Raw genomic sequence first — 15,499 nt, forward strand, 5'->3', positions numbered from 1 at the left:
AACAGGAAAAGTAACTTTCGTTATCATGGAATTATAACAAAACCTGCCAATTCAATATAAATGGAAGCAAAATATTATATGGAATTGAACGAAAATGAAAATTTGCTTGATAATTCAACTACGCTTGTTGGAGAATAATAAAAACACTACACTCAACAAGCCACCAATAAAACTCAACTGCCTAACCTATAACCAAAGTCTCCTTTTAATTTGTTTTTAAAAAAAAAGCGCTTGACAAACTTGCCCCGCATGCCGAAGTTGCCCCGGTCTCCCCTATATAAAACAATAACAAATGACAATAAAAAATAGCTGCTAAAAATGCATGTAGAAAGAAGAAATGCAAGATGTAGACAATTATTGACAAGAAACTGGGACACTTTGTTACTCTAATAACAACAAATGCACAAAACAAAATTTTGGCAGAATTTTTCTGCTGGCTTTTGTCTGATACAATGATGAGCTGGAAGTAATGTGTGTATTGCAATAGAATGTTCAATATCTGAACATATAATGTTAGTGTTGGAATCTTGGAATTTTATGCTGTTGTATTGTATAAGGTTAATTAAATTTCAAAATAGAAATATTAATAAATAATAATGAAATATTAAATTTTTTTTTCTTTAAAAATAAATTTAATTATGATTTTTAACTGATTTAATTCAATACAGAATTAATGTTGGAGGAAAAGTATTAACTAATCATTTGAAAGNTTTTTTTTCTTTAAAAATAAATTTAATTATGATTTTTAACTGATTTAATTCAATACAGAATTAATGTTGGAGGAAAAGTATTAACTAATCATTTGAAAGACATCATATCCTATAGACAACTGCATGTCATGGATGAAACATATGTAATGAATCAAGTAAAGGAAGATGTTTGTTACATTTCTAGTGATTTTTGGAAAGATATGGAATTAGCTAAGTATGTTTCAGTTTATTTGTATTTTAATTGTTTATTATTAAGAATTGCTATTTTATTCAAAATATCATTTTTTAAATCTGTTTTAAAACATTAACTGAATGTTGTAATATCAAAATATGGAATACTGCATGGCATTCCATATAGCTAATACTAGCTGATGAGCCCAGAAGCGCCAAAAGGTTCAAAGTTACTTGTACCTGTTTGCTAACTGAGAAAATTATGACATAAATCATTCAGATCCGCAATTGGTTTCCGATCCACAGCCGGTTCCTTTACCTTAGTGTCCTAATATCGAAGTGGAAATGTCTCGCCGATTAGCCGTTATAACGTACTAACGGAAAGGGCACTTACTGTCTTTTACACCCGAAGTTTTCTTCTTCGGTTCTTGTTGATTTTCGAGTAACGAATAACGGGCGATTGGTCGTTTACTCTATAACAAAGGAAAATTCCAGATTAACGCTTAAAATGAAACATTAGAAAGTTTTATTGTCGAAAGTTAGTGGCGCAAATTATCGACCATTTTTTAAGACTGTATTTTCGATCGTTCCTAACGGAAATACGCCGCGTTATCACTGTTTAACGGAGGATTCCTTGCAGTTTCGTACCGACCGTAAAATGCGTTCCATGAGGGACATTCTAGCCCATCCTCTCCGATGTGTCGGATGTGAGGTTTTCCACGGCGGTTTCGGCGCACCTCCACAATTCTGGCATTGCAATCCGAAGTAGCGCGAGATAAACGTCGTTATCCCACTCAACTTATCGTTGCTGACACTTCTTCGATTGACTTTTGTTTTACATCGATAATTGGCCAATTGTTTTGTTTAAAAAGTTTTTCTACTTTTTTAATTCCCTTTTCTACTTTCTTAGAGTCAGAGTATACATTATTATTTTCGTTGTTAATTGAAGTAAGTCTATTTTTGCGTATTTCCACCAGCCTACTTGCATCTACTGTTAGCCCTATTGTCAGCTTGTTCTCTAACTTTGTTAAAGTCAACATAAAAAGGTACCTCACTAACAAAGGGAATATTTGCAACCCTATAGCCCCGATAAGCTAAATACATACTGGTGGGAGATTTTGATGTACGCGAAACTCCAATCAAGATTATGTCTGCCTTGTCAGTATCTTGAATATTTTGTCCGTCATCATGATTAATAGTATAGTAACTATAGTTTATTGCCTCAATGCGCTGAAAATACTAATTATTTATCTCAGTATGCAAGTCAAGCTTTTCGTCTTTTTCAATTTCAAGATAGGAAGAAATTTAATGCTCTCACTGGTTATCAGCGCTCAGTTTCATCTCTTTAGTGTGGAATAACAGCATTGCTAGCGTTCTGGCCCACGTAGCTGCTCCTGCGGGAACAGTCTTTTCTGCAGTATGCTTAATCACAGGTAGCATAGCGGGAAAAAATCGGGCGCGACCGGGTTCCGCCACCCGGCGGGCGTCTAGGTAGGACCCTTTCAAACGTGCAGTAGATAGGGGGAGTTTTTTATTACCGTCGTCGGGATACTTTAAGTCGTCCGATTTCATTTTTAAAGTTGTATTTTGTATTTATTTAAATGTAGGAAGAAGCAGAATAACCCGATAGTCAGAGATTACGTACTTCCCGATTATACCGTTATTAAAAGAGGTTACGTACGATCTCCCGAAGAGAGCAGCAAATCCAAAGAAATGGAACAGGTAATAAGCACCTTTTAAAATGTTTTAAACTACCGTTACTTCTTTCTCCTTCTTCCGGCCTTGGACGGCAGAACCTTCCTCTTGGTTAACCGGACCGGACGCATTGGATTTATTCGGATTTCGCGGTGGCCAACTAAGCCCTGCCGGCATCGTGGCTATCTGGCTTTTGTTTTCGGAGTCCGTTGGTTTCGATGGACTTTGCGGACTTTTAACTAATTAGATACATGAATATCGAGAACAAATGTTGAAAGCTTAGGGGCAGAAGGCCTAGATTATACAGGAACTTCAGGTTTAGAAAAGATGTCACGTTATTAGGATTCAAAATTTTCCCCGAACGAAGATAGATAACTGGCACCACTATTGCTAACATGAATAGTATGGTATATAGAGGCAAAACAATGACTCAAAAAATTGAGAATATTGACGAAAAGTTGCAGTCCGGCATTGTGACGATGTCACAATAAATAATCCCTCCTTAGAATTAGTTTGGTTTATTTGGTTACTGCAACATGACACGTGAATGGTGTACCGGGGAGATGCAGGAAAACTGTTATGGGAAGCTGGACCCTATTTAGGTGAAGAAAGCCCGGAAAACTATGTGGCCAGCCCGTTGGCCATGCCCCAACCCACTACTAACTAACTATCGGAGTTCGGTGGTTTTTATGCACTCGGCTATTGGAGGACACTTATTAGAATTAATTAAGAAAGTACCGTTCATAAATGAAAAAAACCCGAGTCGTTAGATGTGGAAAATTAAATACTTAGATTTTTCACAGGGTAACATTTTCGATCTCACGCAGAGAAGTGATTTTTTTTTTATAACACTCCGCCTTGTGGGCACTAAGAGGCATGTACATGTATTAGACATACTGTACAGACATAAAATGTCTGTACAGTATGTTTAATACATGTACAATGATGTCTAATACATGTCTAATAACATGTATTAGACATCAAGTAACATAATGTGCCATCATTAAACAAAATTTATACGGTTTGTTATACGCTACTTTAACATAACTGTTATCGTGTAATTTCATCAGTTTAATCCAAAAATAAACTATTACTTTTTATTCCAGAAACACGTAAGCTATTTTTTGCATTAATTTTAGTTCCTTTGGTTATATGTACTAAATTGCGCGTTATTTGTCGAATTTTAAGTTTCTCCCTGCAATTTTTCTCCAAACGCCCACAAAAGATACAGAATTTTCCGAATGGAACTATTTAAACCACATTTGGCACGTTTGAAAGTTTAGGAGCATCATCTCCAGACACATTACAATGTTTTTTAACTGTGTGGATTTTACTGTTTACAATTTTCGAAATTGTTAAAGTATTATATGCCCGAGATGTTTTTTATCCGAAGACATTACAACTTGATTTTATTCAAACAAAATGTGAAATATAGGGGAGTAAAATCTGAAGGAAAGAATAAAAACTCGCAGTATTCGTACGTTAAATTTCACAACTGTTATAATTAAATCGCGCATCTATGTCGACGGTGTGCGATCGATACATGCAATTTTCGTTTTATTATACGGTATTTTATGTATTCGTGTTTTAATTTCTTGTGCTGCAATTTGAAAAAAACTGTAGACCTATTAATTTCTGCCGTCGTCCGTCCGTCTTTCCTTAATCTCGAGAACGGAATTAGACGAATCCGAAACCAGATATGGAAATATTAGGGCAGGAGGCCCCGATTAACCATATGCGTACTTCCGATGCAAATATGTAAACCGGAAGTCACGTTCTTTTAATCGAAAATTTCCCTCGAAAGCAACCAATAGATGACCGGCACGACTTTATTGTCAAAAGAAAAGTATGAGATAGAGGTTAAGACACTACTAATTTCGGACGAAGAACATATATTTTAAATAAAATTAAAAATACGATTAAAAATTGCAACCCGGCAAATTGCTGGTTGTTAGGGCATTTAACTGTGTTATTTTGACGTTATATTATGTATATTTGATGTTTAAGTTTATAGAAATGGGTATCGGTCGGGATCCGGAAACAGATTAATTAATTATTGTCTTTTCGTTACTCGTAATGGGAAAAAATTGATGTGGAGTTCGAACGACCTGGAGTGAATTTAATTGGAAGTATGAGGCATCACCGTAAAGGCTTTAATTAAACTGGCTCCATATTTATTCGAACGTGGAAACTGAAATTTTATCCACTTGTAATTGGGACGGAAGGCGAAACGTTCGGAATATATTTAACTCTGACGAAGATGCATTTGAACGACGTTTTAGGGTCGGCCCCGTCTGCGCCGTCCCCCACTCCGGGAGGAGAAACGACCAAAAATTTTATCGACGGCCACTCCCGGATTAACCACCCTGGCAATTGGCAAAAGTTTTATCGGCACGGAACGAGAGTGACCGACAGCTTGGGAACAGTCCGCAAAAAGAAGGAAAACGTTACCGGGTCCGACACCGTCGATAAACAAAAGGGAAGTTGCCGGAGAAATTCGGCGGTAAAAGCCACGCGGTTCTTTCGGTTCCAGTCGGTACAAAAATGCGTTTGGCTAACGGATGTGACGGCTGTAAAAAAAGGCCGGTTGACTCCCGCACTCGGGACGTCGTACTCGACCGGCGCCAAGAATCTACCTTCCGGGTTGGCTTTTTCGTAGTCTCATTCCGACAGTCGGTGGATATTTATTACGCTAAGCCTCGGCATTGATCGTACTTGCAAATTAGTAGTTGGTGGTTCTCCCTTTATTNATTTCGCGGTGGCCAACTAAGCCCTGCCGGCATCGTGGCTATCTGGCTTTTGTTTTCGGAGTCCGTTGGTTTCGATGGACTTTGCGGACTTTTTAACTAATTAGATACATGAATATCGAGAACAAGTGTTGAAAGCTTAGGGGCAGGAGGCCTAGATTATACAGGAACTTCAGGTTTAGAAAAGATGTCACGTTATTACGATTCAAAATTTTCCCCGAACGAAGATAGATAACTGGCACCCACCACTATCGCTAACAGGAAAAGTATGGTATACAGAGGCAAAACGACGACTCAAAAAATTGAGAATATTGACGAAAAGTTGCAGTCCGGCATTGTGACGATGTCACAATAAATAATCGCTCCTTAGAATTAGTTTGGTTTATTTGGTTACTGCAACATGACACGTGAATGGTGTACCGGGGAGATGCAGGAAAACTGTTATGGAAAGCTGGACCCTATTTAGGTGAAGAAAGCCCGGAAAACTATGTGGCCAGCCCGTTGGCCATGCCCCAACCCACTACTAACTAACTATCGGAGTTCGGTGGTTTTTATGCACTCGGCTATTGGAGGACACTTATTAGAATTAATTAAGAAAGTACCGTTCATAAATGAAAAAAACCCGAGTCGTTAGATGTGGAAAATTAAATACTTAGATTTTTCACAGGGTAACATTTTCGATCTCACGCAGAGAAGTGATTTTTTTTTTATAACACTCCGCCTTGTGGGCACTAAGAGGCATGTACATGTATTAGACATACTGTACAGACATAAAATGTCTGTACAGTATGTTTAATACATGTACAATGATGTCTAATACATGTCTAATAACATGTATTAGACATCAAGTAACATAATGTGCCATCATTAAACAAAATTTATACGGTTTGTTATACGCTACTTTAACATAACTGTTATCGTGTAATTTCATCAGTTTAATCCAAAAATAAACTATTACTTTTTATTCCAGAAACACGTAAGCTATTTTCCGCATTAATTTTAGTTCCTTTGGTTATATGTACTAAATTGCGCGTTATTTGTCAAATTTTAAGTTTCTCCCTGCAATTTTTCTCCAAACGCCCACAAAAGATACAGAATTTTCCGAATGGAACTATTTAAACCACATTTGGCACGTTTGAAAGTTTAGGAGCATCATCTCCAGACACATTACAATGTTTTTTAACTGTGTGGATTTTACTGTTTACAATTTTCGAAATTGTTAAAGTATTATATGCCCGAGATGTTTTTTATCCGAAGACATTACAACTTGATTTTATTCAAACAAAATGTGAAATATAGGGGAGTAAAATCTGAAGGAAAGAATAAAAACTCGCAGTATTCGTACGTTAAATTTCACAACTGTTATAATTAAATCGCGCATCTATGTCGACGGTGTGCGATCGATACATGCAATTTTCGTTTTATTATACGGTATTTTATGTATTCGTGTTTTAATTTCTTGTGCTGCAATTTGAAAAAAACTGTAGACCTATTAATTTCTGCCGTCGTCCGTCCGTCTTTCCTTAATCTCGAGAACGGAATTAGACGAATCCGAAACCAGATATGGAAATATTAGGGCAGGAGGCCCCGATTAACCATATGCGTACTTCCGATGCAAATATGTAAACCGGAAGTCACGTTCTTTTAATCGAAAATTTCCCTCGAAAGCAACCAATAGATGACCGGCACGACTTTATTGTCAAAAGAAAAGTATGAGATAGAGGTTAAGACACTACTAATTTCGGACGAAGAACATATATTTTAAATAAAATTAAAAATACGATTAAAAATTGCAACCCGGCAAATTGCTGGTTGTTAGGGCATTTAACTGTGTTATTTTGACGTTATATTATGTATATTTGATGTTTAAGTTTATAGAAATGGGTATCGGTCGGGATCCGGAAACAGATTAATTAATTATTGTCTTTTCGTTACTCGTAATGGGAAAAAATTGATGTGGAGTTCGAACGACCTGGAGTGAATTTAATTGGAAGTATGAGGCATCACCGTAAAGGCTTTAATTAAACTGGCTCCATATTTATTCGAACGTGGAAACTGAAATTTTATCCACTTGTAATTGGGACGGAAGGCGAAACGTTCGGAATATATTTAAATCTGACGAAGATGCATTTGAACGACGTTTTAGGGTCGGCCCCGTCTGCGCCGTCCCCCACTCCGGGAGGAGAAACGACCAAAAATTTTATCGACGGCCACTCCCGGATTAACCACCCTGGCAATTGGCGAAAGTTTTATCGGCACGGAACGAGAGTGACCGACAGCTTGGGAACAGTCCGCAAAAAGAAGGAAAACGTTACCGGGTCCGACACCGTCGATAAACAAAAGGGAAGTTGCCGGAGAAATTCGGCGGTAAAAGCCACGCGGTTCTTTCGGTTCCAGTCGGTACAAAAATGCGTTTGGCTAACGGATGTGACGGCTGTAAAAAAAGGCCGGTTGACTCCCGGACTCGGGACGTCGTACTCGACCGGCGCCAAGAATCTACCTTCCGGGTTGGCTTTTTCGTAGTCTCATTCCGACAGTCGGTGGATATTTATTACGCTAAGCCTCGGCATTGATCGTACTTGCAAATTAGTAGTTGGTGGTTCTCCCTTTATTACCGTAAGATGAGGGATAAAAAAAAATACTGTATACTGCTTTAAAACTCCATCTTTTCCGGAAAGTCGACGAGTAAGGTGCAGGAAAGGGGAAGGGGCCACTAAAACCAAAATGCCAGTTTGTGCGAAACGTTGGGGTGTCACCGAAGGGTTTACGCGCTGTTCGGGCGTGAAAAAGGCCGACGGGACGGCCCGAACGGTACTTCCGAAAGGAGCCGAGGCATTTTGGAATAATAAGAGTAATTGGAATTGTGGAAGGAGATGATTAGGTATAACCGAGTGTCTTTGTCGTTTAGATCATTCGAATGAATAACGAACGTTTCATGGTGCCCGAAATCCTCTTCCACCCCTCCGACGTGGGCATCAAGGAAATGGGTATCAGCGAAGCCGTAGTCAACTCCATAGAAGCCATGCCCGAAGGTAATTATCGTTATTTGTCGATTTACGATCGGATTACCGCTTTTCCCCCAAAGATGTAAAGAAAAACCGGAATTCGTACTTAATTCCTTATCCGAAGCCCGAGATTCCGGAAGCGTCCGTCCCATACGGGTAGACCTACATAGAAAGGCGAGGACGTCACAAGGGAAAGTCTCACTGGTGCACGGTTCGGACCGCTAAGACGGTAGCGCGGAACGAAGTAGAAAGACTCGAGTGACCTGGGGTCGATTTTCCGGCCCGTAATTATCGGGATCGGGGAAAGCTACGTCGATACCGGAAAGATAACCGGGAACGGAAGAGGAGATTCCGAAAGTGTTTATTTTCAGAATTTATTTATTTACTCCTTTAGAATTGAAAAAATACAATTTTATCCGACTTAAAGAAAGAACTAATAATTAATAGCGCGTGGAATTTTCCCCGCTTTATATTACGGGTAGGACGAGAAGACGCGGATAAAGAGGTGGGAAAAGTTTTCCACCCACCGCTGGGCCAGAATGGCCGCATTACCGGACCGAAAGACCTCCCAAAGGGGGAAAAGTGTTTGGGTGGACAAAATGCGGAACGCGAGAGTTTTCCCGTCGCGTAGCGCATTCTTAACGCCTCCATCCGACGGCTGGCGCGCCGTACCTAGCATCTTTTCCTCGCCCGCGATTTCGGTTCCGTGAAAGGATAATTTGCGGCGCCCGTTTGGCTTTACTCGTTATCGGGAACGTTCTGGCTATAGTCCGAGAAGTCAATGCGGCCGAAAAGAAAATAAAAATCGGGCCTCCGACGGGGAAGGAGAAGGCGGTGGGATCCCCGCCCGACGTAACTACTTCCGGGGAAATACTTTTTTTCTTTCGGCTTCTTTTACGCCAAATGGTCGTCGGCTTCTTGCCGTGGCCGGACCAGTTTCTCTATTTACTTTCTATTTTTAGCCTGGGAATTTCGGCTTTAAATTTAATTCTCTCGATTCTTATTTTCGTCTTTTGACGGGAAACTGGCTCCGGCCGGGAGGTAGGCCACCACGCCCGCGTTTTCTCGTTTGGAATTCGCCGGAGTAACCGGACCGAGTCTTCTATTTTAGGAAGCGCCCACCGCCGGTAAAGGCGTTAATTCTGACGGTCCTTATTTACCAGCGCCGGAGTTTGACCCCGGGTGGCGCGGACACTATTATTTTCGGAATCCGCCAGGGAGGAGGCGGAGAATACTTCCGGCCGAACGGAGAGGTGCGGGACCTCCTCCCCCGCCGACGTCCTTTAACGGAGCGGACGTGCCTCCCGTTTCGGCCTCTAAAAATAGCGCCGGGCGGACGGTGTCGGGTTACGGGCCGAAAGAGGTCGGGCGAACGTCTTAAGACCTTTGTTTACGCCGGAGAAAGAGAGGGTCTTTTGGAACGGAAAGCGGTTTCGTAACCGGGTCCCGTTTTTACTTACGTCGGCCCGGCCGTTTCCCCACAAAAAGACTATTGTGACGCGAAGAAGACGGTACTTATACCGCCGCTTCGCTTATTTCGGGTGCCGTTAACCCAGTCGGTGGTAAGAAAAAATCGGTACGGCCAAAAGCCTAGTTTTACCTCCGACTTTTGACAGGAATTAAGGCTTGCCGCCGCGGAAAAGCGGTGGGAGGTCTTTTCCCCATTTCGGGAGATTTTTGCCGCCCGTGACGGAATTCCGGGGGCTACGGACGGAAAAAGGCGCCGGTCGGGGAAGGTCCGGTCGACTCGCCCCTTCCTTTTATTTCTTCGACCCGGAAACCGGAACCTTGGCGTATTTTGCGCGCGGCCGGAACCAAAAAGATCCCGGCAAAGGATGCTGGAAAGGGGTTACGCGTTATCGTCTGGGTGGAATAAACCATCCGATCGTGGCCTTCCTTCCGTCTTAAATGCTACGTCCCGTTAATGGCCTTCTTTCCATCCGCATCGATGGTGGTTAACGTCGTCCGCTTTACCTGCGTGAAAGAGACTGCCGCACCTTTTCGTTTCCGAAAAGAAGTGCGAACGACCTCGCCGGAAATCCATCCACGGGGCCGAATTTTGGTGGGGAAAGGAGGGGTCCTTCCCGCTTCCAATAGTAACTGCGGCAATTTTATTTCCAACTTACGGAAATGAAATCGACCGGCGCTACCGCCCGTTGTGGTCGTCGTCCGTTCGAGGAAGGGATGCTAAGTGTCTTCCTGGTTGACAGTTGTTTCTTTTATCGCAAGTGGGATTTGTATGGCCACTGCACGATGGAAACTTCCCGTCATCGGCGGTCTGAAAACTGTCGTTTTTCTTACGGAGGGCAACCGAAAAAGAAGTTTAGGCACCGGGCACCGCCGGGACTTTCCCGGCACCCGGTCGACTCTTATGCAGCAAAATCTAATAACGCGGATGTCTCGAATGTAAAAAGAAATGTGCCGCGTTTGAAAAGTTTCGGTCGGTCCCCGGATATAACGCAAAATTTTGTAAGGATTTGGCGGTCCGGTGGACGGACGAAAGATAAGACGTCGGGAAGAGGAAATTTGACCGACGACCGTTCTTATACCTTATAACAATCCGGAATGGAAATATTTATAAGTTGGGATTTTATTTTCTTGGTCTGGCCTACGTCGACTCGGTTACGCGCCACCCCGTATAGCCGTATGGGTTAGGGGTACCCTAGGGTTGGAGGGACGGAGAGGACTCCGCCGTCACCCGCGCGCCGCATTTCTAACGAACTGCGTAAGGACGGACGTTGGTCGGCGGGAGGAGAAAGAAGGTAGGCGACGGAAACTTAAAAATGCTTGCACGCTTAGCAAGCATACCATTGGACGGATATTATTTATTTATTTATTTGGTAATATATATAGGCTATATATAAATATGGTTAAGACTTACGAACTACGAGTTACGAGTTATTTCCGACTTAGGAAAAGGAAATGTTTCGAAACATATTACTGTTAATCGGGAGTGACGGCAGCCACTCTCCGCCGAGTAAAAAAAAGTCTACGACGGATTACATATACGGGAATTAGAGTCACCGATTTTCCGGGTCGATTTCTTCGCCCCAAACACCCGAAGTAATTCCGAATATTTCGTTCGAAAGACAATTGTTTTCTTAGGTAGCGTGCAAAATTTCAAGTTTTTCTATAAAGTGGTTGCCGAAATATAAGCTATCGAAAAGTGCAAAAATCGCCAAGAAAGCTGTCTTTTCTTCTTCTCCTCCTCCTCCTCTTTCTTCATCCGGCGCCGCACACCTCGTAGAGAAAAAAACTATCTTGTGTAGAAAGCTCAAATTTTAAACTTAGCCTTTCTAGAGTTATCCGTGTGGCGAAATTTCCCGGGGTTTTCCACACAGCTAATCGTTTACAGCTTTTACGTTTTAATTTTATGTTTATAAAGATAAAGTTGCAGGGAAACAAATAAATTTTATTCCAAATGTAACTCAGAATTAGAGAAACTCAAATTTATGCCAATTAAAACTTTTTTTTATATCGATTTTTCTAAACGGCATATCGAAAGCGTCCGTCGTCTAAATTTTCGTCAATTTTTACTTGGCGAAATTTTTTACATCTCGGATGTTTTTGTTCGGATTATATCAGAAACAGTTAATAAAGGGCATGAAAAGAAGCGTTTCCTTGAAAACCAATTCTTTCGAAGAATTTTTATACTTTTTTTGTTTGAATTTCTATCGTATTTAATGTATTCTTAATTGTAAGTAATTGTCGTCTTTATTTTAGTAGTGTTTTAGTTTAGGTATAAATATATTTGTTAATTTTGGGATAGATATCGACTTCCATTTATTTCCAAGGGGCCGTCCATAAATTACCTCCGCAATTTCCTGGAAACTCCATCCTTTTAAAACCTTTATCATTTTACGAATGATAGATACCGTAAGTAGAAACAAAATATATGCATACGATAAATTTACCAGGCAGGGAAACAATAGAAAAGAACGGTGTCTTTTATAATGAAAACGTAAAGCTTTGCATTTTCTCTGTTATTTTGTCGCCCGGTTACGGTAGCCCGGTCGACGGTGTCCCGGAGAAAGAACCCGGGCCATTTTTGGCTCGGACCACTGGAGGTAACCGGGATCCCGGCCCGCCGTGGGTGCCGAATTGACGGACGAGTTCTCCTGTTCGCGTTAACGGCGGTTTTCCTATCTTTCGGCGCTAATTCCGTCCGTGGGAATTCTTCCCCTCCGTAATTTCGTACGTTACGTCGGCAGAACGTCCGGAAGACGACGTCGCTCCTCCTCCTTGTAACCGTCCACCCTGGAAGCGCCGCATTCTTTGTTTCTCTCGGACGGAAAGGTCGTCCGGGTCCCGCGGCCCGAAGAAAGAAGGGCTTCTTAACCGGACGTGCGACGCCAGGCAAACGGAAGTGGATAGATTTCGTTTGTAAACGCGGACGGACCCGGTCCGTTGCGCTCGGCCGACCCGTGGCTTTGTTCCCGCCGTTTGTTTTTCCCCTTCCTTATTTGTTTTCTCCATTGTTTTCGTGGCTCGGAGGCCGGACCCGCGTATTTATCCACGCTCCGGCGCCCCGCGGTTCTTCCGTCGGAGGCCGATTCCCGCTTCTTCCCTTTCGTACTTCCCGCCCGCCCGTCTTCGAGACGGCCGAAGAATTTACGCCACCGCGACCAAGCGCGAAACGCCAGTTCCCCTCTCGGTAGGGTGCGAATTACCTTTCTTTCACTGGCAGAGTCGACGGACGAAAGTCCCCGTTTCATTGCCGCTAATTAAAACGTTACCGTCGGCGGCCGAGTCCCCGGTGGCGCACCCCTGGTTTAATAATAATAATAATAAAAATAAAAATCCCGTGGGTTATTATTGCGTTAACCGGAGGTATTGTTTTGCGCGCCGGAAATGGCTGGTCTGCCTTCTCCTACCTTACTAAAGGAGATTGGGCCTCGGCCCCGGGGTGCGTCTAAATTCCGAAGTGCCCCCGGTTTCTTTCCCGTTCCGGAAAGGGAAAGCCGGAACACGGCTCCGCGTCGGAATTTCGCCGACCCAGTTTTTCGTCCCTTCCGGCGGGCGAAAAGGAAATCGGAGCCCGCCGGGATCTGACGTAAAGAGACTTTTTTCAGAGATGCGCCCCCACTTGTACAACAACGTGGTTCTGACCGGAGGGAACTGCTGCTTTCCCGGATTCCGAGACCGAGTGTGAGTATTTTCCGGCTTCTCCTTCCAATTTTCTCCGTCACTCTACTCGCCAACGCTTTCTATTTTCAGATTCGACGACGTCCGTTCGCTGGCGCCCGATCTCTACCCCGTCCGAGTCTCTCTTCCCGACAAGTAAGTGAAAACCACGAAATTACACAAATTTCGCCCCGCCGCCTCCGACTCTTCCCGCCCCCAAACACTTCCGGTGGCGGAAGTTCCCGGGAACTTTTTTCCACGGGCGGGCGGAGGGAAGAGAGGGAGGAGGAAGGGACCGACGGAGTTTTTTTTTTTCGGTAGCCCAGTGACCAACTCGTGGAGGGGAGGATGCGTCCTGTCGGAAGATGCCGAGTTTTCCAAGTTGATCGTCTCCAAGAAGCAGTACGAAGAGAACGGCGTCTCCTTCTGTCTGGAGAAGTTCAACGTGTGATTTTAATAAAGCGCGTGGGTGAAACACTGGAAGTAGTCTTCTTTCTTTCGTCCGCGAGGGCCAATGGCGCCGGGCGGGATGGCGGAAGCGGGAGCGGCCCTCTGGCCGGAGACCCGCGGCGGCGCGGTGGTTCCGGCACAAGGCTTCCGCCATGAAGACGGTAAGGAAGGGAGGACGCGGAGAAGGGGAAGGGAGGGCGGCCGCGGCCGGCGCCCGCCTGCGTGCGGAACGGCAGTTCCGCCGGAGGCGAGGCGGGATCGACCGCCCGGGGGAGAGCGGCGCGGTACTCAGTCCCGCTTTGTGGATTCGCAGCCTTCGCACCGCCTGGCCAAGCCGTCCGACCGCATGCCCGACCTGACCGAGCGATCCGAGAGCGACGACGACGACGACCACCCGCAAGACGTCTCCGAAAAGGTCTTCCCCAGTCTTCCCGACTCCCTGCTGGACCGACTCTCCGCCGCCGACCCTTCCGCCAGGTGAGACTCCCCGCCCGGGACGGTCGGCAGTCCGGGCCAGGGTTCCGGAGGCGCCGGAACCCCTCCCCGGACCACCGGCCATTCCGCAAATTTAACGCCGTCGTCTTCGCAGCGGCCGTGACCGGGAGATCGAGGTAGGTAGCTTTTCCGGTTCCCCTTCTCGCTGCCCGCCTCCCCTCCGGCTCCGGACCCTCGGGTTTGGTACCGGAGCGGGGAAGGGAAGCGGGAGCGAGCGGGGCCAGAGACTCCGGGCTGGAACGATTCTCGTCTTCAGAGCGAATTCGTCACGCTATCGCTGGCCTTCAAGACCGACCGCTTCACCCTGCCCACCAAAGATAAAGTTGCAGGGAAACAAATAAATTTTATTCCAAATGTAACTCAGAATTAGAGAAACTCAAATTTATGCCAATTAAAACTTTTTTTTATATCGATTTTTCTAAACGGCATATCGAAAGCGTCCGTCGTCTAAATTTTCGTCAATTTTTACTTNGATTCTCGTCTTCAGAGCGAATTCGTCACGCTATCGCTGGCCTTCAAGACCGACCGCTTCACCCTGCCCACCCGTCTGGAGCTGTTGCAGAGACACCGGAACGCGGCCGAGGAGAACGCCGAGTCGGAGCTGCGAGAGGTGCGCTCCGCCCTGGAGGTGAGTGCGAGCGGGGAAGACGACTCCGTCCGCTGACCTCTGACCCACGGCTCTTTTTCAGACGCTGAATCGCTTCGTTCCCGACCCGGCTGCCCGGGAGCTGTTCGTCGACCTGCAGAAACACCTGGACGTCATTCGGCAGTGCGTCCGAAGAGTGGCCGGAAAGTCCGAGTTATACGGAGCCGTCCAACAGGTGGGTCCGGCGCCTCCCGTAAAAACTAAAACTTTCGTTCCGTTCGGACGCGTTAAGACGGGGGCGGGCACCTCATCGTTTACTCGTCCTCGGACTAAATATAGCGCTTAGAGGTAAACACCTCTTCTCGCGCTTCCTCTTCTCTCTGGTCCCTTGCCAATTCTTTCTTCGCGCCTTTTGAGTCCGACTGGCAATTGCCGCCCACGCTGCCCGGTCGCAATCTTTCCCCGAAATCGGAAGATTTTATTTTAGTTTTCGGCGGAAACGCCGCCTGGCGCCGT

The 15,499-nt window shown here is 44.5% G+C and overlaps 1 protein-coding gene across 3 annotated transcripts in view; it reads left to right on the forward strand.

The window, feature by feature from the left end:
* Positions 1-15,499, forward strand: part of LOC111618757 (actin-related protein 6-like) — a 59,291-nt gene that overhangs the window by 35,178 nt on the left and 8,614 nt on the right. For 2 of the 3 annotated variants that reach the window (XM_023360321.1, XM_023360320.1), the window contains 6 exons: positions 769-924; positions 2,489-2,603; positions 8,232-8,355; positions 13,401-13,476; positions 13,546-13,608; positions 13,774-14,063. In XM_023360321.1, the coding sequence (XP_023216089.1) occupies positions 769-924; positions 2,489-2,603; positions 8,232-8,355; positions 13,401-13,476; positions 13,546-13,608; positions 13,774-13,903 (664 nt within the window). In that variant the 3' untranslated portion in view covers positions 13,904-14,063. Of the gene's footprint in view, positions 1-768; positions 925-2,488; positions 2,604-8,231; positions 8,356-13,400; positions 13,477-13,545; positions 13,609-13,773; positions 14,064-14,215; positions 14,380-14,491; positions 14,514-14,884; positions 15,026-15,086; positions 15,219-15,499 lie in introns of those variants that run through there. The other variant, XM_023360322.1, reaches the window with a different exon arrangement.

This window comes from Centruroides sculpturatus, unplaced genomic scaffold, assembly GCF_000671375.1.
Source record: "Centruroides sculpturatus isolate CEXI.00-Female unplaced genomic scaffold, Cexi_2.0 scaffold188, whole genome shotgun sequence".
NCBI classification, from domain to species: domain Eukaryota; kingdom Metazoa; phylum Arthropoda; class Arachnida; order Scorpiones; family Buthidae; genus Centruroides; species Centruroides sculpturatus.